The 23,032-nt window shown below is 39.2% G+C and overlaps 1 protein-coding gene across 1 annotated transcript; it reads left to right on the plus strand.

The window, feature by feature from the left end:
• Nucleotides 1-390: 390 nt before the first annotated feature.
• On the plus strand, nt 391-19,078 carry OPRK1 (opioid receptor kappa 1; the record flags this gene model as incomplete). The annotated part of the gene is made up of 3 exons (XM_084201815.1): nt 391-650; nt 13,702-14,054; nt 18,546-19,078. 3 exons carry the CDS (start codon nt 391-393, stop codon nt 19,076-19,078), a joined length of 1,146 nt encoding a protein of 381 aa, XP_084057941.1.
• Between the last annotated feature and the right edge of the window lie 3,954 nt (nt 19,079-23,032).

Raw genomic sequence — 23,032 nt, forward strand, 5'->3', positions numbered from 1 at the left:
GGAGAGAGTTTGACTTAAAATATGAAAGATGGGAAGGACAGGGTTAAAGTGTGGGGGTGGATCTGAGCTGTTCCCATCTGGCTTGCTTCACTATGCAACCTTTGAAAGTGGAGGAAAACTTTCCTTGTGCACTTGGAGAAGCAGCATTACACAGCAAGATGTAAAACGTGAAATCATTTAATATGAATGTGATTTGCTTAAATCTCTGCTTGGCAAATAACAGTTCCCAGCACAGCAGAGCTCCCTTTAACACACACAAGTTTCAGAGGTCTTACTGTTCTGTGGCTGTAAAAATACTTTCTTTCTCTCTCTTCCCTCTTTCCAGCGTACTTGCATCCTGCTGTGCTCACTCCTCCTGGTCTCCCTGCTGCCCGTGGGGACTGTTCCCCCATGGATGCCCCCATACAGATTTTCCGTGAGGAGCCAGACTCCACCTGCTCCCCCGGGCCCTGCCGACCCCCCAGCACCAGCAGCAGCTGGCTCTCGGGCTGGGCAGACTATGACACCAACGCCACTGGGGGCTTTGGGGACGGCCAGCACAACCACACCAGCATCTCCCCCGCCATTCCCATCATCATCACCGCTGTCTACTCGGTGGTCTTCGTTGTGGGCTTGGTGGGAAACTCCCTGGTCATGTTTGTCATCATAAGGTAAGGGGTTTGGGGTACCGGTTGGAAGAGCTGCAAAAGATCGTCCCTAAGTTTGGCAGGGCGGGGGAGGGGGTGGATTTTGGAAGCCCTGTGGTGAGGAACTGGAAAAAAGCGACTGAAATGACCCAAACCTTGTCAGCCACAGTGGTTTGCCCGCAGTTGTGTTAGAGAGAGAAAGGACAAGCTGGTTAAATGTGATAAATCCCGCAGCCTGAGGGAAAGCGCTTTGTGCCTGGAGCTGCGTTCATTGGCTGCCCTCTAGGGATGAGATGCTGCTGGCATCCCAGGGAGGGAAAAAAGCTCGAGTGAAAGAACGAAACTTGTACAAGACAGCTTTTATTTTCACTGTGAGGAGACCCTGAGGGACAGCTAATGTGTCCAGTCATGTGGACACTGATACATCGCTGCCTTGGCACCTAATGTTTTCCTTAACAAGGAGGAAAAGCCAGGAAATGATAAAGATAGGAGGAAAGGCTTAATGTAAAGCAAGAGTTGTATTTTTCCTCTGTTTAGCAGTGTTTAACTCCAGTTATTGGTGTTGAATTGAAGAAAGTAGAGAAAGTGCTGAAATGCCTTTTCCATGGTTTTCAGGAGAGGAAAAAACCCTTTGCGTCTGTGTTAGTGAAGGTTTCAAACTGAACCACCTGGTGAAATGCACTGATACTTATGCTTGCACTTACACTTGTGTATGGGTGAATAGTTTGCACTGTGCTTCCTCTCTCTTTTTGTCCTTTTCATTTGCAATCTGTAGGCATGCTTGGACAGTGCTGTTTAGCAGGGTGATAATGAGCAATACAGGGCACTGAAATCGTGCAACTTTTTGGACTCTTTCTCCACAGCCTGTTTGAATTCCGATAAAGTTTCTAGGGAAAAAAAAAAACCAGAACTGTGCAGTATTCACTGCTCCAATGAAATCAGCTTGTGCATGGAAAAAATTGAAGTATTGGAAGGGATTCTCTTTTGTAAGGGTCAAGCAATTGCACAGCCATGAAGTAACAGACTTGATACAAGGGGAAGTTTTGAGAACCACTGAATTTGTTGATAAGGTACTTCAAAAAGATGATTTATAATCAGGTGCATACTCTTGAATAATGAAAATAAAATTCCATTTACTAGTCAGTGCAATAAAAAGAGATGCCTGTGGTCAGTTTAGAAAAAGTGGTTGGCTCCAGTGTTGCGATGTTGTGATTTTTATACCCCTGCACGCCCTTTTGACCTTCATTCAGGGTAGAGATTTAGTTTCTTTTTGTATTTCTCCTTCAAGGAAAGAGACTCCGTACTTGACAGTCCCACAGCTGCGAAGGCAGAGATTTTCTAAGCCATCAGTCAGTAACAAAGACAGCTGATTAACTGGTCTGGCCACTGGAAATAACCCCAAACTTAGCCCTAGAAGTTAGCATGTATGGATTTTACTGGTGCACATATATTTGCTTTTTTCTCTTCTTCTGCTACCCTCCTAAGACTATTTTTGTAAGGCTCTAGATAGCTATTGCTCACTTTCCTTCTGGTTCCTACATTAGCTTTTCCTTGAATTTTCTCTTGGCCCATCTCTCAATTATGTGGTAAAAAAATAAACAAATATGACAAAACACCTGTTGGTTTTGGGGTTTTTTTTGTAGGGGTTTATTTTTTTTCCTTTGTTAGATTTCTCTCCTAGATTGTGACAAATACTTTAAACACTGATAGAATCATTAGCTGAAGTGCAGGCAAATACAAGCCAAAAGTGTTAAATTTTCTTATGTTCTTGAAATATTTCAAACATTTGTGCAAGAGGTTTATTTTCTTCATTTTTTCCAAACCTCTCATGTCCCTCCATTTTTTCCTCACATATACCCTCAGCATGATTGTATCTCAGGATGGATTTTAATGACCCATGAACAATGTACCCTGCAGATGTCCTTTTGTGAGGAAAGACAAGGTCTGTGGGAAGTTTGTGAAATAAGATGGTAAGGGAGAGGCAGATCCTGCCCTCCAGCCATCCCATAATAGCCCCCTCCAGCTGCCACAAATCTAAAGTGGGATGGGGATTTACTGAGGTTTTTTTTACCTGCCAGCTGAGCATGGGCTTTGTCTGAGACCCTTTGTTGCTGTTTCTCAACTCTGAATTCCAGATCTGCTCTTCTCCTCCTAACGCACTCTGGACAGGCAGGCAAGGCAGGCACAGCTCCTTCTCCCTTTGCTCATTGAAATGTATAACATTGTTAGAATAGTTCAGTTGGAATTATTATAATAATCATCTAGCCCAACTGCCTGACACTCCAGGCCTGACACTGGGTCACTTTTTGGATGACAAAAAAAAAAGTTCCTCCCCGTCTCCCTGTGTTCTGAGACTTTCAGTCAAAGCGTTGGAGAGTCAATGCTGTGGTAGATTTAGGAGACTCCAGAATCTTGAGATGCCTCAGAAACAGGCTCAAACTGAGCCATAGCCTATGGTTTAGGCAGGCCTTGGCCAATTCTTTGCTTTAATACCACCACAGGACTGGTTTTGCTACTTCTGCATAAGGGCTGCTAAAGAAGCTCATGGACACCAGTGAGTCAGCATCTCAGCAGCTTGAGCATGGAGTGCTGGGGGAATGAAGTCTCTTACAGTTCTGGTGGGGTGTTTTTCTTCTGAGAGGGAAAACTCAGAGTTTCCTCAGAGGAAAAAATAACAGGAGAATGCCACTTCAATCATATGCACAAACTCCTGACAGAAAAGTAGCTGAGTTGGATACAGCTCCTGTGAGGAAGGATTTGTGTTGAAGTCTGGCTGGGAGTGGTCCTTTAGTACAGTGTCAACACCGTGGCCTCTCAAACCACTTCTCAGGAGACCTGAGTTCTTCTTTTGGTTTTACTATCAAGCTTCAACACTTTTTCCTGTCTTGATGAGGTCCCTTCATGGTTTCCTCACATGTAAAATGGGGATGCTGGCATTCACTGTCTTTAAACACACAGCAAAAATTAGATTTAAAAGCCAAAGTCTAATCACTAAAGCCTATAACAGAGCAAGACCAGGTCTATAGTAAACACCCTGGGCTCCTCAGACACACATAGAGTGATCCTTTTTATTGTGCAGAAAAAGCTCTGTGCTGAGTAGCAGGGGACTGGCACTCTGCTCCTGCCCATGGCTCTCGGCTCTCCCAGTGTGGGTGGTTTGCAGGATCTCTCCCTGTGTGTGGATCAGCTGTGCAGCATCCCAGGGGCTCTGCTGTCAGCTGGGGGATGGACACGCTGTGCCAAGCCATGGCATGTGGGCTGTAGTGCTGTCTGTGGCTGCTGCCTGTCCTGGGGAGAGAGTAAGAGAAAAAGAAGACATCACATTGCCTCTTGTACTGGTGGGAAACGTAGGCACTGTGTGGGAAGCACAGTCATCCCCTTTGGAGGAGGAGGGGAAGCATGAAATGGGTTTGCAGATACCCAGTAAAGTTGTCTGACCTCACCTGAGGAAAGTCCTACAGCTGTGTGGTTCTTGGCATTAGCAGAATCTACCTCTACCCCAAACCTTTTCTTTTGAGATTAGCTTTTCCTCTGAGGTCTCAGAAGATATTTTTGGAAGAAAGGTGGCTGAAGGGGATAAAAAACCCTATTTGTCCTTTGAAGCAAAAAGGCTTTTTTCTCCATTCTTCTTACCTCATTACTTTTTTTAAAATAAATTTAGGGCTGGCTGTAAGCAAAATCGTAGTTTCTTGTGACAGCTGCAGGGAAGAAAATCTCCTGACTAAAGTTACAGCTTTAACTAGGATCTGCACTTGTCAAAACCATAAACATACTCTGACAAAACTCTGGGAGATGCCCTCTCTTACCCTCTCCAGATGCACTTTTTCTATGTATTGATCTTACCCTCATTGTTTCTGAAGCAATTTACTGAGACCAACTGATATCAACAGGATCCCAAAGAGCCAATCCTGTATCCTTTTAAAATTATCTTTCAAGCTTCCAGTGAACTAAGTAATTTTCTACATTCAAGGATTTTTAAGAAGAGGTTGTGTTACAGATATGTAGATTGATTCCTAAGGGGAAAGAGAAACCTTATAATTCTCCGCTTAGTCTAATGTTGAAGAAAACGTTTTACCACTGATACATTTTTGTTCTTATATTTATTGAACTGAACAGCATTTTACATAATGGGAAGAGTGTATTAAGAAATGTCATATAAAATTGACTCCTTTCCAGATTGTTTTTAAAATTTCTTCATCATTCATTCCAAACAAGAATGAAAATATTTTTTTTAAAAAGTACACAACAATGAAATGGATTCAATATATTGGTTTAAATTAATAATAGATTTTGATACCATCAAAAGATCACTTGTTAAATTGCTTTAAATTATTGTCCTAATTTTATTAAATTATATTTGGAAAGAATATTGTTCTGAAATGAAAATTTAAGCTCCAGAAGAGTCTAACTGAATTACCTGTTCCCTATTGCTGGCATTCATTCTTTTATGAAATCAAGGTTTTGGCTGCTAAAGGCAGAGAGTGAACTGTACTATATTTTGTGAAGTTTAGGACTTTTAACCTTTCCTTTGCTAATCAAAAATCTGACAGCTTACTACTACCAGCAGAGAGGCATCAAATAGATTGATAGCAATTCATCATGGATTTCAAAGAGCATTTAGCCATACCTCACTGAATGGAGGTAATTTTGATCAGTTCTGCAGCGTTAGTTCAAACGTGACAGAATTTCCATCACAACTTTGAAGAGTGATCATTACCAAAAGCTTTCACAGATGCCACAAAGAACAAGGCAACAGGCAACATGAAAGAGGGCAGGCTTATGGAAGAGTATCAATAGTTTGAATACACAGACCATTTAAACAAAATGTTTCTATTTCTAATACTTTTTAAACCCAACTAGACAGTGACTAAGTGAGACCTGGGATTTATAAGCTGACAAGGAACCCAGCTCATGGTCATGCTGTGATAACAAGAGCTGATACTGAAAATAGGCAGGGAGAGCAGAGGAAAGGCTTGAAAGGAATATTTACCACAGACAGTATTAAAGAGAGGCTATAGCTTATAGTGAATAATGTGTTTGGCTTCTGAAAAGTAATTTGGTATCCATCCAGACATTTCCGCTGGGCTAACAGCCAGGTAATCATTTAGTTCAGAGAAAGGCATAACTGGAGTCAGTGTCTGGTAGCAAGATGAATTACAGAGAACCTTTTTGAACTGGAAGAAAATGAAAACTTAGAAGAACTTTCCAGTTTGGCTGCTGGCAAGGCAGGAAGTTTGAGATAACTTTCCTGTTGTCAGACTGGAGAGTGATGGGTAGGTAGCTCGTGATCCTGGAGGAAGCGCAGGGAGGGTGCACAGGGAGGAGATGGTGTTGGGGACACAGACTGGCTAACCCCTTCTGGTGAAGTGGAAGAAATGAGGGAAGAGTGGGGACCTTTCAATTAGTTTTTTCTTTTCTGAGAAAGGATTTTGAATTTGCTGGAAGGGTGTAGTAAAAGGAAATTCTCAGCCGGGTGATTTGGATTCCTGGGACACATTAAGGAGAAGGGAAGGTAATCTTCCTGTCTTGCCTACTCTCACTGTCTAAACTGTGATTAATTTGTCCCTTTAAGTTAAATTCTCTGAAACAGATGGGTTCCCAAGAAGAGCTTTGATTCCAGTTATGTATTTCTTTCTGAAGAAAAAGCATCCAGCTACACTTAACTTCCAGGAAGTATACTTCAGGTCTCAATTTTGGTCCCTTCATCTCTAAATATCAGATAATTCTCTCAAAGTGAGGAATCTGTGCACTTCTCCTTAAGGAAGACTTCGTTCTTTGCTTATTGCTATATTCTTTTGTGAATTTGGAGAGATGTGAGGAAAAGGCAATAGGAATATAATTTTGTCTAGACAGGCATGAGTGCACAAACTAGATTAGTTGTGGGGAAAGGGTGTATGCAGATGCAACAAGGATATTGGAATAGGGATGTCTGACCATGCTGGCATTCCACAAAATGAAAATGCAAAACTGATATAAATAAAGAATATGTAAAGGTGCACAGCACTTAAAAAAAAGTACACAAAAATTAAATTAAGATACTGGTTGAAATTAATACTAGATTCTGATAACACCAAAATATTACTTGTTTATTTGCTTTAAATTGGCATGGTTCTATTGGGAAGTTGTCATGACAGGTTGTGAATTACCTTTGAAATATTTATTTCTCCCAAAGCCAGAGGGCTCAGCTCTCATTAGATTCACCTTCTAATTCTCATGAAAGTTAAAATTAATTTTAGGCAGTTTCCTGTTTTCAGTTTTGAGACATTATTTTTAATGAAATGTCTGTGTTCTTTTCATGAGTATGAGAAGACAATTTTCTTCAGTGTATGAATTTCTGCAAATTCGTGATAAGAAAGTGAGCAGAATCTTTGTGTTTTCTCCATTCTTATACCAATCCACATTTGTAACATGCAGCTGCTCATCTCTGCTCCAGAAGTCAGCAATGCATTAAGAGTGAATGTCTAGAGTTCCCAAATTTGGCTGTGCTGCATGTGGAACACAGAGGATTTTACATTTGCTAAATGCACTTCCCACTGCACTGTTGGTAGTCCAGCCACTGTGGCTATTGTTGGGCAACTGGCACAAAAGCCTCCTTGAGTAGTGACAGATGAGAAACTGCGTGGTAGGATTCGTTCAGACAATCTATTCAATGTTCATTTAATGTTCACACTCAGAAAAGTTCTGGTTTTTTATCCTGCTGGATGATGGACTGCATCAGGACTTGCTGTTAGACTCACCTTTCAGAAGGACTGGTTTGTCAAAGTGGGCAGGAGAAGAATATTTTGGAAGCTATAAGCTGTCCTCTTCTGCTGGCTGTGACTTAAAGTTTTCTGCATTTCACTTGAATCATCATGTTTTAGGAATGTGTGTGTTCAGCTGGTCTGTGCTGTGGGCTTCCCTGAGGCAGGTGAGGAAAACAGATAAATGGGAGGAGTCAGAGAAAGCCTCCCAGATGCCTCCTAAGAGGGGCTGATGACTTCTCCCTGAGCATAATTCTATACTTGTCGAAGAGCAAAGTCCTTGTCTCCCATTAAACCTTATTGTGGGGGTGTTGACCAGAGATTTGGATCTCCACACATCTGAGTGTGTAGCTGTCCTATAAAACACTCCAAGCTGTGTCAGTTGTTATTCATCCCTGAGGCAAAATGGAGACCAGGTGCCTTGTTTTGGGAAGAAGAGTGATACCCAAACCCCAAAGCCCCCGACTGAGTGGTTTCTGAGTTCTTCTTTTTTTCTGTCCTGCAAAAACATCTAGGGGAAGCAAATATTCAACAAACTGTTGTCTGCTTCCAACAAGGAAAGACCCTGAGAAATCTTTTCCTGGGGCTATTATCCCTGTTTCCTTGAGCAATGAGATTTGTTCTCCTTGCCAGGCAATCTCTGTCCTGCTCAATTCCCTCTCCCATAAACCCATGGGAAGCCCTTTGCCAAAGGAGGTCACATCTTTCACGAAAAAAAAAATCTTCCAAGAAAAAAGAGTGGCTGGAAGGGTGGATGTTAGAGACAGAGATTCAATGTTCACTAGAGCAACATATTTGTGACAAGTAAAAAGAATTAGAATGGTCTGTGTAACACCCTGGGAACCTCCCAGGGCAGGACTGGTCACTGGGAAATATCTGCAGCAGCATGAAGTTATTCAAGGGATAGAATAAGTTTCCTGACAAGGTCAGTATTGATCTCTACTTATAAATAGAGAGGAAGAAAATCTGATACATAGTCTAAGCTAATTGTTCAGGCTCTTTAATGATGTTATTAGACATAATGGTTTTAGATAAAGTACCAATTTAGTGAAATTCTGCATTCTCACTGATTCATTTTCAGCTGCAGTGATTCACAGCACCTTGACCTCTGACATCTCCGATCAAAGTCATGGAAGTAGAAATTTCACAGTATTATTTTTCCTACCATTTTACAGTTTCTTGCAAGAGAGGCTTTTCAGCTCACATAAAAATATGAAAAGCCTTTATCATAGAAGGAGAAAGATTAGTTCATTTTTGTTAAGTGGTGTGAATTTTCTTCCACATTGACCACTATATATGTAGACTTGAACTAATTCAGAGCCTGGTTCTTTAGCTCAGGAAAAAAACCTTCCACATCAAATCTAAATCCACAAGGTCTTGCTGCAGAGAAGAAACAGTAGTGGAAAATTGTAAGGATTTTAACTATACCTTTTGATATTTGCATAATTACGCTGTCCTGAGGAAGAATAAAAGACAAATTTATGCCTTTCTTTTTTGACCTGCTTTAAAATTGGTATCTTTAGATGCTTATTAGTAAAGAGAATTCCACTTTATGATATAGTTTTGTAGACAACAATTTTTTGTCATGTCCTAAAAGATTTGATTAAGAGAGGCAACCATTAAATATGTGCAGTAACAAGGTTTTCCTTTATTTAAAGTGTCATCTGAGGTCCTCTACTGCTAAAATGTGGCAATTTAAAATATGATAATGTCATATAATCCAATACAAACATGACAACTACAGCATGTTAATTTTTATATTCTTTAAATGACCTTAGCCTTCGTTTCATATTGGCATAAGATTTTATATTGCATTATGAATATAATGCAAGAGAGAGCTGAGCCATCCTTTCTACATGGTATGGGCTTGGAATAGATCCTCCTGATTGTTTTTATGGCTTTTCCTTCCTGTTCTGACACCATATTATAGTGACTGTACTCAGAATATAGCCTTGAGATTTAGAGCTTTCCTGACTAAGCTTTTCAGCTGCTTGATCTCCATATACTTCATTCAGAGGAACCTAGTGGAACAGAGCCTGCATCCTGCTGATAGGTGTTCCTGCAATTTGCTTTAGATGTGCTTTAGCTTTCATTTTCATTCACTTACCCAGGTATCTGTGAAAAACCTGTGTTTGCTATTCCTCATTATTTTATGCTTTTCTACTTTCCCTCTGCAACTGGAGAAGTATATTTGCAGTATATTTGATGTAGTATATTTGTTATCTTCCCTTTGTAGTGTATTTGGTAGTTTTGCTCCCTTCCCCATCCCTCATTTCACACTGCAGGGAACATTTCATTACTTCATGAAAAAAGTTTGACCAGAACCTCTTTCTCACCTTTTATCAGCTTTTCTAATGTTACAGTGTACTTTAGAATCACAATCCTCTCCTCTCTTTGAGATAATAGCTTTAAGGGGCATTACTAGCAGATTTTTTTGTGATAGCACACCCGGATCCTTGGTAGCATGTTTCCCTCTTCTGTTACCACAATTTCATTGATAGCGTAGGCTGGAGGTGTGATTTCTTCTTATTTACTGTCTTAAAAGCTTGTCTTAAAAGCATGTTCTACTCCAGAGGGAAAAGAACAGTAATGATGAGTCGACTGAGAAACATAGGGAAAATTTCTAGGGGTCAGTCTAAAGTCAGTCTCAAAGAACTTTCTGGTTTTGGAAAGTGAATGGTGCCTAATAGTTTTGAGAATTTTACTTTTGACATGTAAGTAGACATGATTTAAAACTTGCTTCTTAAAAACTCCATAATATACCCATCAAAAAAAAAAAAAAAAGCATCCATATGAAAGTGATGAGTTTCATCTTGATTGTTTTTCAGCAGTTTTGATATATCTTCTAGATTTTAGTTTACAGAGGCTTGAGGCCTGCTTATAGCTTCACAAGCAGTCTTGAGATCCACCAGCTGAAGTGATCAGTTTTTTCTGCTACTTCAAATTAGATTCTAGCACCTGGTTTAAAAGAGGGACTTTCCATCCCTACGTAGTATTAGAAACGTTGCCATTCTCTTAAGAAGTCCCTATATCTAACAAACCATTTTTTAGAAATGGGATTTCCCATGAGCAGTTTATACAGCCATGGTTTATAAATATTGTAATAGTCTTTGAAACTTGTACCTCAGGCACTAAGAAAATGTCATTAATTGCTGCTGAGCCACTCATGCTGTAATTATGTTCAGGTCTACCCTATCTGTCCTTCTAAGCTAATTAAAGAAGATAGAAATATTTTTACTTAAATGAATTCAGATGTTTGATCAAGAATTTTAATTTTTCAAAAGAAGACAAGATTCCCTTACACAATCACTGTTTTGACCTTGTTCAAGTGAGTGGAGAGTATGGTGAGAAAACCCCAGACCACAAACAATTATTTCCTTTATGTTTTAGTGCAATAGAATGAGTTGTAGGAAGGCAGGCAAATCCCTCATCTTGTGGACTTTATCAGGGTCCACTTGAAAGGGTCTGACAGCAACAGCAATCACTCTGTTACTTAATCTGGACTTTTGATTAAACCTGCAAGCACATATCTTCAGAGGCATGTAGGCATTTAATAATTTTCAGGTGTTTAATTAAAAACATTCAAAAGAGTTTGGATGATTGAGTCCAGATTCTCAAAGGCATTTCTGAATTTTCTAAACTTCTAAATGACTGCATGACTTTATCTACACTGCCTAATAACTTTAAAGGCCAACACCACATTTATACACAGGCTAATGTTTCCAGGCAGAAGTAATCAAGTTCTTTACTAGCCCTGTTTTACTGTGCTTATTGGCTGTTCTTCCACTGGAAGGCTGGGGAGGAGAAAAAGGGTAAGGGGTACTGGGAAAATATGGCATATAGAGTGGTAATGGCACACACATAACATAATTGAATTAAGGTTGCAAGGAATGGGAAATTTGAGATATAAAGACTTTCAGGTATTTGCTTTTCCAAGGCTAATAAAATCTTAGATATTTTTTTCCCAGTTTTCTGATGTTCTTAAAGGCAAAAAAAGCCAAGCTAATTCTTCTATACTTTGAAAGCAAACTTTCCCTATCCAAACCCTTGGCGAAGTTTTCAAAAATCTACAGATATAATGATTCAGGAGAATGATTACTTGTGTCTCCTCTGCTTATCAAAGGTCATTGAATTTCTTCTGAATGTTCCTCTGTTAAATCTAGTAACTTGTATTTGACTGAAGCAAACCTTTTGTAAAGAATCAGACCTTGATTTGCAGACATCAGTGGATGGAAAAATTGCTCCTTTCTTTCTCCCCATAATAATCACCTTAGTTGTTAAGAAACAGCTGTCATTGTTTCTAAGCTGAATTTGTCTCTCTTAAGAGTTTTATGTATTTGTTCTTGTTATGCTTTTCAGTGTAGTCTGAAAGAACTCTTCAGTACCTGCTATTTTCTCCCTGTGAAGGTCTTCAGACACTGTAATCAAGTCACCTCTGGGTGTTCTTTTTGATAAACTAAATGTGCTCAGCTCTTTTAGTCAAAGAATTTTCTCCAGTCCCTTTGTTTATTTTTGGTGTTTTTTATGCAGCCATTCCAACTTTCCACAGTCTTTTTATTGCAATATGAACAAGACAGCAATTCCAAATATCAGCAGCGATGTCCGTAGCAGTAAAATTGTCCTTCTACTATTCTTTTTAATTTATTGGAAATTAATCCCATTTAGCAAAGATTTTGAGTGTTTAGTGAACTTTTGTTTGGTCTTACAGTTGAGATACACTTGAAGATAGTATTTTTTCTTTTCTTTTTTATAACCAGAAGTGATTTGTCTGATAATATGTCCTGTATTTGCTTTTTTTCTAATCTTAAGGACTCATATTTGAGTTTGACCAGTGCCTTAAGGGCTATAATGTGACCTACAGGACAAAATTCTTCCTCTCCTGGAGGGTCTGTTGAGGAGATTGATCTAGTGGGGGGCAGAAGCCCACCTCTGACTGACGGTTCAGTACGTGGGTGAGAAGGATGTATTCTCTCTTCCCTTGCAGATTTTTTTTCCTTTGCTTCAAACCACCATTTGGCCCTATTTCCTTGATAAGTCTTGATTAGAATGTTTTAGAAAACCCAATGCTATTTTTAACATTTCATATTGGTCATAAAATGAAATTCCTGCCCACATATTTTGGACAGCTAATTTACACATTGGGCACAATTTGATAGCACTGCTTAATTTCTTTTAAAAATGTTTTTTTTGTTCAACACATCAAAGTTTTGGAGGCAAATAGACATATTGTGCTACGGTTTCATTGACTAAAGTGGTTGAATCTTATATTTCCACTGTAAATTATTAGTGACATATAGCAAAATGTAGCTATGCGTGTTTCTATGTGTGTTATGTGTGCAATTCTAGTTTGACACACACTGAAAATATGGGACTGAAGCAGTTTTGAGGAAGAAAATCTCATTAAATCCGATGGTAAATTAACAGCAAGGAGCAAACACAATTATTGAGGGGAAGCACATGAGTGATAAGTAAATTCCCATGTCAGCAGGCTCTACATCATCCTCTGTGTCCATCACAGAGAGGGAAGCAGTCCTCCACAGGCTGTCCCCCAAAACTGTTATTGGGGTCAAACAAAGCAGGATGTCATCTCAAAAAATAGATCCTATTATTCTGTGTAGGCTGAGGTTCCTACCAATGGCTTACTTTTGATGAAATTAAACAATGCAGGAAAAAATACTGCTGTGACAGTTTTTTCCCCACTGTGGTATCCCACTTAAACAATAGTCACCTTTTACGTTATCAGTCATAAATGAGAGGACAGGGAGAAGGTGATGGTAAGAAAGGAGAAGAAATTGGCAAGGAAGGAACAAGGAAGGTAAATGACTAAAACTGTATCAGCTGGCACTGTAGTGAATTCAAGAAGGACAAACTATCATATAGGAAACAAACTGGCCCAGCAAACATAGCAATTAACTTGTTTTCTCAGTGGAGAATGGGATAACAGTTTCTTCCACAAACCAAACCCAGAAATCTCACAATCACTGACAGATAGCTATGAGAAAAGGAAACAAAAAACATTTTGATCACTTCCAAATTTAACAGAGATATTTTCTTGTAGCAGGATTTGAGGAAATAGAATTGAAATTTGTCTAATAAAATGTATTCATATACCTGTTTAGCCTGTGGTAAATAGCTCTAACTGCAAACATAGGCACCGAGAGATTGAATAGAGTGTGTTCATTTTTATTTCAAGGGTGCATTTGCACATTTCTATCACAGATGAGAAAACACATTAAAAACCCTAACTATGGCAAACCTGACTGACAAACTCTTACACATCTGAATGGCAATAATCATACCTTCTAGTAATAAGGCCTTACTTTTTCATTCTGCAGGTACACAAAGATGAAGACAGCGACCAACATCTACATCTTCAACCTGGCAATGGCAGATGCACTTGTTACCACAACCATGCCTTTCCAAAGCACCGAGTACCTGATGAACTCCTGGCCCTTTGGTGATGTGCTGTGTAAAATAGTGATCTCTATTGACTATTACAACATGTTTACCAGCATTTTCACGCTCACCATGATGAGTGTTGATCGATACATTGCTGTGTGTCACCCTGTGAAGGCTCTGGACTTTCGTACACCTCTCAAAGCAAAGATAATCAACATCTGTATCTGGCTGCTGTCCTCATCTGTTGGTATATCAGCAATAGTTCTTGGAGGCACCAAAGTCAGGGAAGGTGAGTGTGAGCATTCAAAATTCAGGCTTTTTATTTCTCAACTGACAGTAAATTGTAGGTTCAAGTGTTGATCAAACCTTATTTATTCCTCCTTCAAAATTACACCTAAATTACTGACATTTTGAAACATATAGTAGAACATCGTAGTCCAAAATATAAATCATTTAAGCTCACATGCCCATACCAAATAAAATAACAAAATGCACTTTGGAGCACTGCCTGTACTACAATGAGACCATCAAAAACTACGAGCAGACAGCAGGGGAAAATTATCAGGAGTTTAATCACAATGGGCAAATCTAAAATCAGTTTAGGTTGAAATTTGAAATGTGGGCTTAGGGTTCTTTCTGTAGGTCTTGTGAGAGTAGTTCTGATGAGGTCCCAAGAGCAGAAACTAGAATTCTTGGGAGTTTGTTATCACCATCCATTTCACAGAACTTGAAGGCATGGTGAAGAAAGGAAAAGTCAGTAGCAGGAGAGAGAAAATGAAGGTAAATTATATATTACAATATCTCAAGATCATATTTTAAAAAAGATGGGAATTTATACAGTAACTTGGAAAAGCTGAGAACAAGGATTGTCACAGGAAATGGAAATTCAGGCTATGGCAGGGAAACAGCTACAAGAACACAAAGTCAATGAAAACTCTGCAGACCTCGTATATGCTTTGCTTGAAATGCCTGTTCCATGAAGGACTGTGGATTTAGCCCCTGACTCATTACCTTGCTATAGGGTTAGGAAGGGGGAGAAGCATTTTCTCACACGTGCTTCATGCCCACAGCTGTTTAGTCCAGTGCAGGAGCATCTTGGGGTTTTCAAAAAGCTGGAGACTTCTAATGGTGTCCTTGGGTTGGGGTCATCCCATTTACTGGATGGCTGGATAAAATACAGGCATTTGTTTGGTAGGAGTCTTGTTTGAGATGTAAACAACCTTTTGAAAAATTATTCATTCATAATTTCCCTGCTGTATCGACCTTTTCTATTTAGAAGGGTTTCATTCCTCTTGAGACAAATGTTTAGCTAAGGGCACTGTTTCATCTGGCAGACAATAAATGCAGTATGTTAAGCAGTTTGACATAGACCAACATGAAAAATCATTTCAGTAACAGCTGCTCAAGGGCTGATAGATCTGGCTGATGATATATAGATTTTGTTCTTGCTGTTAGTCCTGTTCTTGCTGTTATGTAGGTGACAGAGAATTCCTCTGGAAGCTCTTCTTTCAGTGCTTTGGGGGATCACGTGTCTTGGTCTGCAGTGCTGTAGCTCTTCCCCCCAGTAAAGTTTTGACAGGCTCTATAAAACAAGGTCTGCCTGGAGAAACGTTAACTTCAGGCATATTTGGAAGAATGTCTTGCTGCGTACGAGATCTTGAGGGCCGTGGGACACTGGCTCAGGCAGGTGGTTTGTTGCAGCCTGCTCAACTAACAGAATATTCCTGTCATTCAGTGTCAGCAGCACGTTTAGATCAAGGGGTTCCTCTGAGGCCAGCAATGATTTCATGCCTTTTTCACGCCGTGTAGAAGGCAGCCCTTTTTTATAACTTATGGAGCAGAGGCCGGTAATACAGAACACAGCTGGGGTAAATGAGGTTGGAAATATTGGCAGCTGCTTGTCAGCTGCTACTGTTCCTCCCAGCTTGTCTGATCTAAGGTGTCTCTCGAGCATTTAGTGTCAATTACCTTGTCTGGTGTGCTCGTGAATTGCTCTGATAAATGCTGAAGTGGAAAGGCAAGGATGCTTCCCCTTGCCTGACAGCTGGAGCCCAGGCCTGAAACTTTATGTCATGTTGGTTAAAACAGTTGTTGTTTATATGCTTCAGGGCCTCTGCTGGATTCACATTTAAGCAACAACTGAACAGCAAATGGAAAGTGATTATACTTGAGCTTCCCTCACTGTGCTCGGTTAATCCATTTTGTTATCGCAGCTCAGAATTGCTCCCAGGTGTGTCCTTTTAGATACATTTTTCCTGACAAGTAAATTTTACATCTGTGTAAATTTTCCTGCTCTGGCCTTAATGGAAGCTTTCTTGCTGAAGAATTATTCAGCTATCAAAAAAATAAAGGTATAAAATTAATTCTTCATATTGCCAGTTAGGATATGAAGGGTATGAAAGTGACACAATCAATATTATATATATAATATGCATGTTTCCTAGACCAATATTAAGATTAATCTTGAATGGTAGTTTATCAAGCACATTATAAAATATGTTTACACCAACTACCATATGGAATTCCTTAAATATATCAATATATTTAGAATATTTGTGTTTCCAAGGGGAAAATGTCAGTATGAAATCTGAAGATTATGACACTATTCATAAGTTCTGCAACTTTTCAGGCAGTAAAAATAGAATATAAATTGGATTTTATTGTGTTCCACTTCCAAAGTTCCAGAAAATTAATATTGTGTTGTGCATTATGACCAGAATTTCTATTGAATGCTTCCTACTTGTAAACTGGGAAAATGTAAATGGATTCCATAAAGTACTATGCTATGGCATTACATATATCAAGTGCAGTACATTAATAATGACTTTAAAATAAGATCTTCTGTAGAAAGTAAACTGCAATGGGATGCAAGGTAATAATTAAGTCTGGATTCAATAATTTGGAATTCTAAAATAACAGTGCTAACCAAAAATTATAGCAAAATACAGTGAGGATGACCTAATAACTTTGATAAATACGCAAAATTATGTCAGTAGATCTGAAGAGGCCATTTCTCTGGAGTGAATAGCTGGATATGGTCTGAAGCAGCCATCCCTGATCACACTTCATTTTCATCCCACACATCTGGAGTCAGCTTTACTAATTTAGATAATACAGGTGCATCCTGATTGTATTTCATGGCTGCTAAGCCATGCTCTCCTACAAATAACAGTAATAATTGACAGGAAAACTTCTTTGAAGGTGATTGTTGGCATTTCTAGAATGAAATTAAGTGAAAGCAAGTACGCTCATGAAAACCTACATCACAAAGGATTTGGATAAATTCACTGAGTGTCAAGCCACACTTGTGCTGTCATCTGAGTATCCTACATCAGCCTAGAAAAATATGTCTTTTCCATTTTCAGCTTGCAGAATCATGCATATTATTTAAAATAAAACCCAAAAATATTTGGCTTTTTTAGCTGTAAATGTTTTCTATTAAAATGTTTCAATATTCAATATTTCCCCATAACAACTTCCTGATATCTAACCATGGAAATGTGTGTATTGCACTATAATGATAACTTTTTCCCCTAATTGTTTTTCAAAATAAATTGTCTGCCATATTTTTTGATTTGGGAAGCATTTTTATAGCAGGAAGTATGGCCTATTTTTTTTTTCTGACATGTCCTGATGGAGGCAGATATGAAAAAGTGATGTGCAGGAGTGTACTGAATCATTCCACTCTTAGATCTGAATCAGTGAAAAACAGTACCTAATAATTTGTAGAGGAATGAAAACCTCAGTAGGGAAAATGATAAAAAAATATGAAGAACTTCACAGGATAAAATCTAAGCTACAATTCAGAGTGAAAAATCCCTGTGCTATCCTGACTTATCTTCAGTAGAGTTGAACTACTGACAGTAGTTGTAAATTTACCCCCTCTCTTGCCTTTTCATTTATCTTATTACCTATTTTTCCATATGTTTTATATGCTGGAAGGCTCTAATGAGCTCAGCAAATTAAACCTCAAATATTTCATTCCTTGGCTGCCTCCTCTCAGATGAAATATTTCTGCTAAATACATTCAAGTGACAGCCTGTGGCTCTGAATCCTGGCATGGGCAATGGGAAAGGGAGTGGACTGATCTCAGTGGCCCAGATCCTGCAGTCTCTGCACAGGCTGCATTTCCAATGGCATGATCTGCAAAAAGAGTAGCTTCCATTTGACTCCATGCACACATGTATTTTATTTGCTTCTATTCTGAAAAGCAGATGTTTCCATGGTTTTTCTGAATGTAAACATTCGTGTGTACCTTATTTGTGCTGTAAAAGGCACATGGGAAAAGATTGTTACACAATTCTCATATATTGGCGCAGTTTTCTTACTATTAAAACCTCCTTCAGCTTCTACCGTACATGATACCAAAAATCTTTCTCCACCCACAGATAAAAACATATGTAGTTTGATAATAATGATGAGATTTCTGCTTTGCTGAACATGGTACTCAGTCTGGTTTTAAATCTCAGTGAGATTCAAATTGAAACAACTTTACAGATTTTGTTTTTGTGCTCTGCTTTTTCTGATCCTCCCATGGGAAAGAAATTTCATACAATATTTTTGCTTTTGAAAAAGCTCAAAACTCAGTAATTTCTAGACACAGCTGCATAAAACCAGTTTCAATGGTAACTGAAAGCTTCCTTGGAGAGATTTAATGATAACTCCATTTATTAATATCGCAGTACATGCTAATCACTTTTCCTCAGTTACGCTACGATAATGACATTGTTTAGAGTATCTAATAACAAAGCAATTTTCTTCTTGCTTCCTTCATTTTTAGATACTTCTAGCACTGAATGCTCCTTGCAGTTTCCAGACAGAGATTATGTGTGGTGGGACATCTTCATGAAAATCTGTGTCTTTGTCTTTGCGTTTGTTATTCCAGTTCTCATTATAATTGTTTGCTATACTCTGATGATTCTGCGCCTGAAAAGCGTACGGCTCCTCTCCGGGTCTCGGGAGAAAGACCGAAACCTACGCCGCATCACCAGGTTGGTGCTTGTGGTTGTGGCAGTCTTTATCATCTGCTGGACTCCAATTCACATTTTCGTGCTGGTTGAGGCCTTAGGGGACGTGTCCCACAGCACTGCTGCCATATCCAGCTATTACTTCTGCATTGCTTTGGGTTACACCAACAGCAGCCTCAACCCAATCCTTTACGCCTTTTTGGATGAAAACTTCAAGAGATGCTTCAAGGACTTCTGCTTCCCCTTCAAGATGAGGATGGAGAGGCAGAGCACCAGCAGAGTCAGAAACACTGTGCAAGACCCAGCTTACATGAGGGAAGCAGGTGGGGCAAACAAACCTGTATGACTAGTCGTGGAAATGTCCTCTTACTGTCCTCAGGAGAGAGAGGAGTCCAACGACCTTGGACTGACACAGATTACCACTGCAGTTTGAAATCGACTCATCCAGACAGGCATTTCTGGAATATTTCAGAAATCCCGGCAGTTTGAACTAAAGCAAGTTTGTTATCAATAAACAAGGATCTCCTGAAAATCGGCTCAAATGGAAAGGACCTGAATGATGGTCAGGTTTTGGCACCATGTCTGCTGTACTTGAGCCAGTACTAAAACACACATTTGCAGAGTGAAGAGAGTGTGTTTCACCAGGTGATTCCAGAAAAGAAGAGTTCTCACTCTTCTCTTTACAATACGTAACATTGTAAAAGGCAACTTTTGGTCATAAAATTGAACTATACCAGAAACTTCTGCCCCAACAGTGGTTGCTTCTGAAGTACAGAGTTTGACAACTTGATCCTCTTTAACATTGAAGAGTGTGAGGTTTCTGTGAACAATGCCACAGCTATCATCAATATTGTCCTCAATTAATGTAACCCTTGTTTGTGCTGTGAAAATCCAATTTGAGCATGATCTACCCACACACCAAAGTGATTGTATTGTGTCTGTGTATGGTAAAGCATTTTGGCATTCAAAAATACTGGAATTTAATGGGAATTGTTATCACATGTTCAATCACCTCTGTGTAATGTTTTGTAAGTGTGATTTTCCAAGATGATTGTTTCTTTATTAAGTATGAATAATATAATATGCATTTTCAGAGTGTATATTGAACAAGAGGCTAGAAAACTTCAAATGCTTCACTTGTTACAAAATTGATGAAAAGTTGTGTTACATTCATTACATGGAAGAAACACTCTCATGTGTAACTTGTTTTCCTGGACAATATGTAAGCAGACTGAAATAAATATTTGACAAATTAGAAACAAGGGAAGTAGCACATGAACTAACTGGATTGATACAAAGGAAATTAAAAATCACTGGATGCTTTAATGGAATTTGATGAAAAAAGATCCTGGTTTATTGATGCTGATATATTTTCTTTGATACAGTCCTATGACTTCAATAATTTTCTCTGTTTTCCTGTGAAGATGGAGGTGTCAAGGCACAGATAAATAAGTTACTAGTTTGCTGAAGGTAAGTTTATGGTAAAATGGAGCCTAACTTCCAGTCTGTAGATTTTTGTCTTCCTGATGTTATGTATTACAACTCCCACTACTGCTGTTGCTGAAATTTGGAGGAATGCTCTCATTATCTTCACCCTGAACACATACCCCATACATCTTGTTAATTTTGTTCTTTATACAAAAGAAAGAATAATGTGAGTGCCTTCATTTAATGGAAAATTTTCTCAGAAACACAATCTGATTTGGTCCTATCAGACCAAAAATGCCTTATGCACTCCAGTAAAAATAATGAGCTTTTTCTTGGACTAGCTGGCAGTCCAGTTCCTGTGGAAGTGCCGTAGAAATTCAGCCTTCTGCAGGACTTCCATATACTTTATTGTTAATACAGTCATGTATGCCAAATATTTTTGATATGTTTGATAAATACTGTTGTTGAAATATTTAAGTCAACTCTTTCTGGATGGTCTAGCACTTTCTGATTGTTTCTATATGAAGAATGATTAGCTGACCTCAGGATGCTTGCTTTACCTGAGAAGTGAATGATGCTTACACAACTGCTGGGTCTCACCTCCTATTCTATCATTCATTCATTTTTTTTTAACATGCATCCACCTTTCTAAACTAAGTCCTGACCTTCAAATGGCCACAAAAAGAGAATGTTTAAAGTAAAGTTGAAAATCCAAGGTATTTATCAAGTTAGGAGCAAGTGAAGCGGGAAAGAACTAGAATCTAATGAACTATTTTCATTCAAAATAACCTATGTTCCTGTTCATGACTTACCATTTGCATATGCAAGTCTGTGCTTGAATAGGGTTTTTGTTCTACACATTATGTGCAGTTCTTTGCATTGTAATGAAAAATCAATGTTCTTAATTTGCAAAAAGGAGGCTTCTAATAATATTTTTGAGGTTTATGTTTTTAAGAAGGAGATCATAATTTCTGTCACAGTGGGAGGAAATTATAACTTCCTAGCAATTAAGCTTGCAAAATGTTATAGGAATGTGTCCTTAAGGTTTATTTCTATCATTGTACATTAACAGCCAAATTAGTCTGAATGCAGTCGAAAGATGTCTTGGAAGTTTTCTCGTCAAATTGAGCAGCTTACTGAACTTCACTGAAAAACAGCAGGAAACTGGCCAAGATATCTTTAACACATGAGAAAGTGTTAAAAATGATATATGCTTTTGCTCACAGAATCTGCTTCTAGATGGTTGAATTCCCATTGCAAAGCACTTCCCTTACTTTGTAACTCCAAGCCAATGATTTTCTCTCTCTCTCTTGAGCTGGCTCCAGGATGCAGCCAGAGGTGAAGGCAGGATAGGATCTGCCTGGCCCAGGAGTAGGTCTGGGTGGGGAATGGGGCAGCAGGGACAGGCTGTGCTGTCCCATGGGCCCTGGAGGATGGCAATGTGGGGCAGACACAGGCAGGCAGCCTGGGAATTGGTTGTACTTGCAACCACTCTTACCTCCCTTTCTTTTTGGGGGTTCCAAAAATTCGATACTGCAAAAACATGGTCACGGACCTGCTTGTGGGGCTGGATTCCAATCAATCAACTTGTGTGGGTAGTGTATGTCACTTTCTGTGTTTCTGCTTCTTTTAACTGAGAAATCTTTTATTTGGAAGATGTACTTGGTGTTCTGCTTCAGGGCAGACCAACACATGGCAGAGAAATGATTCTTAGATGCTGAGAAACCCCAAGTTTAGTTAATGAGCAATATCTCAACCTGATGAGAAATTCAGAGGAAAACTGAAAATGAAATTTTTGTCCTGTGAAAGGCAAAGGGAAAACACACCATTTTGAGCCAGAATTCCTCTTAGTTCTGCTAAATTAATGCAGTCTTTGCAAAGAAGACAGGGAGATTGTACTGAGATTTTATTTTCCTTAATTGCTTCTCAATTCTTAATCAAACATGATCATTGTAAATGCGGCTCTTGCCTTCCCAATTAAGTTTTTTCTTCAGAAGAAAATGCTGATTCAGCAAAATTGATTGAGTTTGTGATAACTTATGTAATCTGTCAAATACAAAAAGTAATTGTGTCTGGATGATTTTTAACTGGCTCTTACAGGTGTGCAATACAATATAGTGAGCACATCTATTTAATGCCAGAGTGATAGTTTGGAAGATATTGCAACTGACTGAATCAAAGTATTTTGGCTTGGGTTTTTCTTTTTGTTGGACTGCATGTGGCTTGGGAACTGTTGCTGCATAAAGCCCTGACATGCAAGGTGGAATGATCTCAGACTGCAGATTTTGATCACTTAGTTAAAAGTGTTTTGATGTCCAGCTGTGTGGCTAATGCAAGAGTGTGCAAGCACTGGGAGCTGCTTCCTGGAGGGAAGCAGCTGAGAGCAGGAGCTGCTTTTCCTGCTGTGTTGGGTAAAACCTGTCACACTGTGTGCAAGGGCTCCTCAGCGTTGGGTTACACCACTGCGATTTAACCCCAGCTGGCAACAAAGAGCAATGGAGTCACTTTCTCACTGCCCATTCCTGCCCCTCCAAAAAACTTGAGGGTTGGGATAAAGCCAGTTTAATAATGGAAACAAAGTAAAATATACTGATATTGATACTAATATTATTAGTAATAAAAAGGTGACAGAAAAATAAAACCCAGGACAGACACCTGATGCCCAGTACAATCGCTTACCACCCACTGGCCAATGCCCAGCCCATCCCACACAGTGCCTGGCTCCTCCTGGCCAGCTTTTCCCAGTCTATACACTGAGCATGAAATCCTGTGGCATGGAATTCTCTTTTGGCAAGATTGGGTCAGCTGTTCTGGCTGAGCTCCCTCCTGTCCTCTTGAGCACCTGCCTGCTGGCAGAGCTCGGGAAACCGGA

This window comes from Fringilla coelebs, assembly GCF_963513975.1.
Source record: "Fringilla coelebs genome assembly, chromosome: 1".
Lineage (NCBI taxonomy): Eukaryota > Metazoa > Chordata > Aves > Passeriformes > Fringillidae > Fringilla > Fringilla coelebs.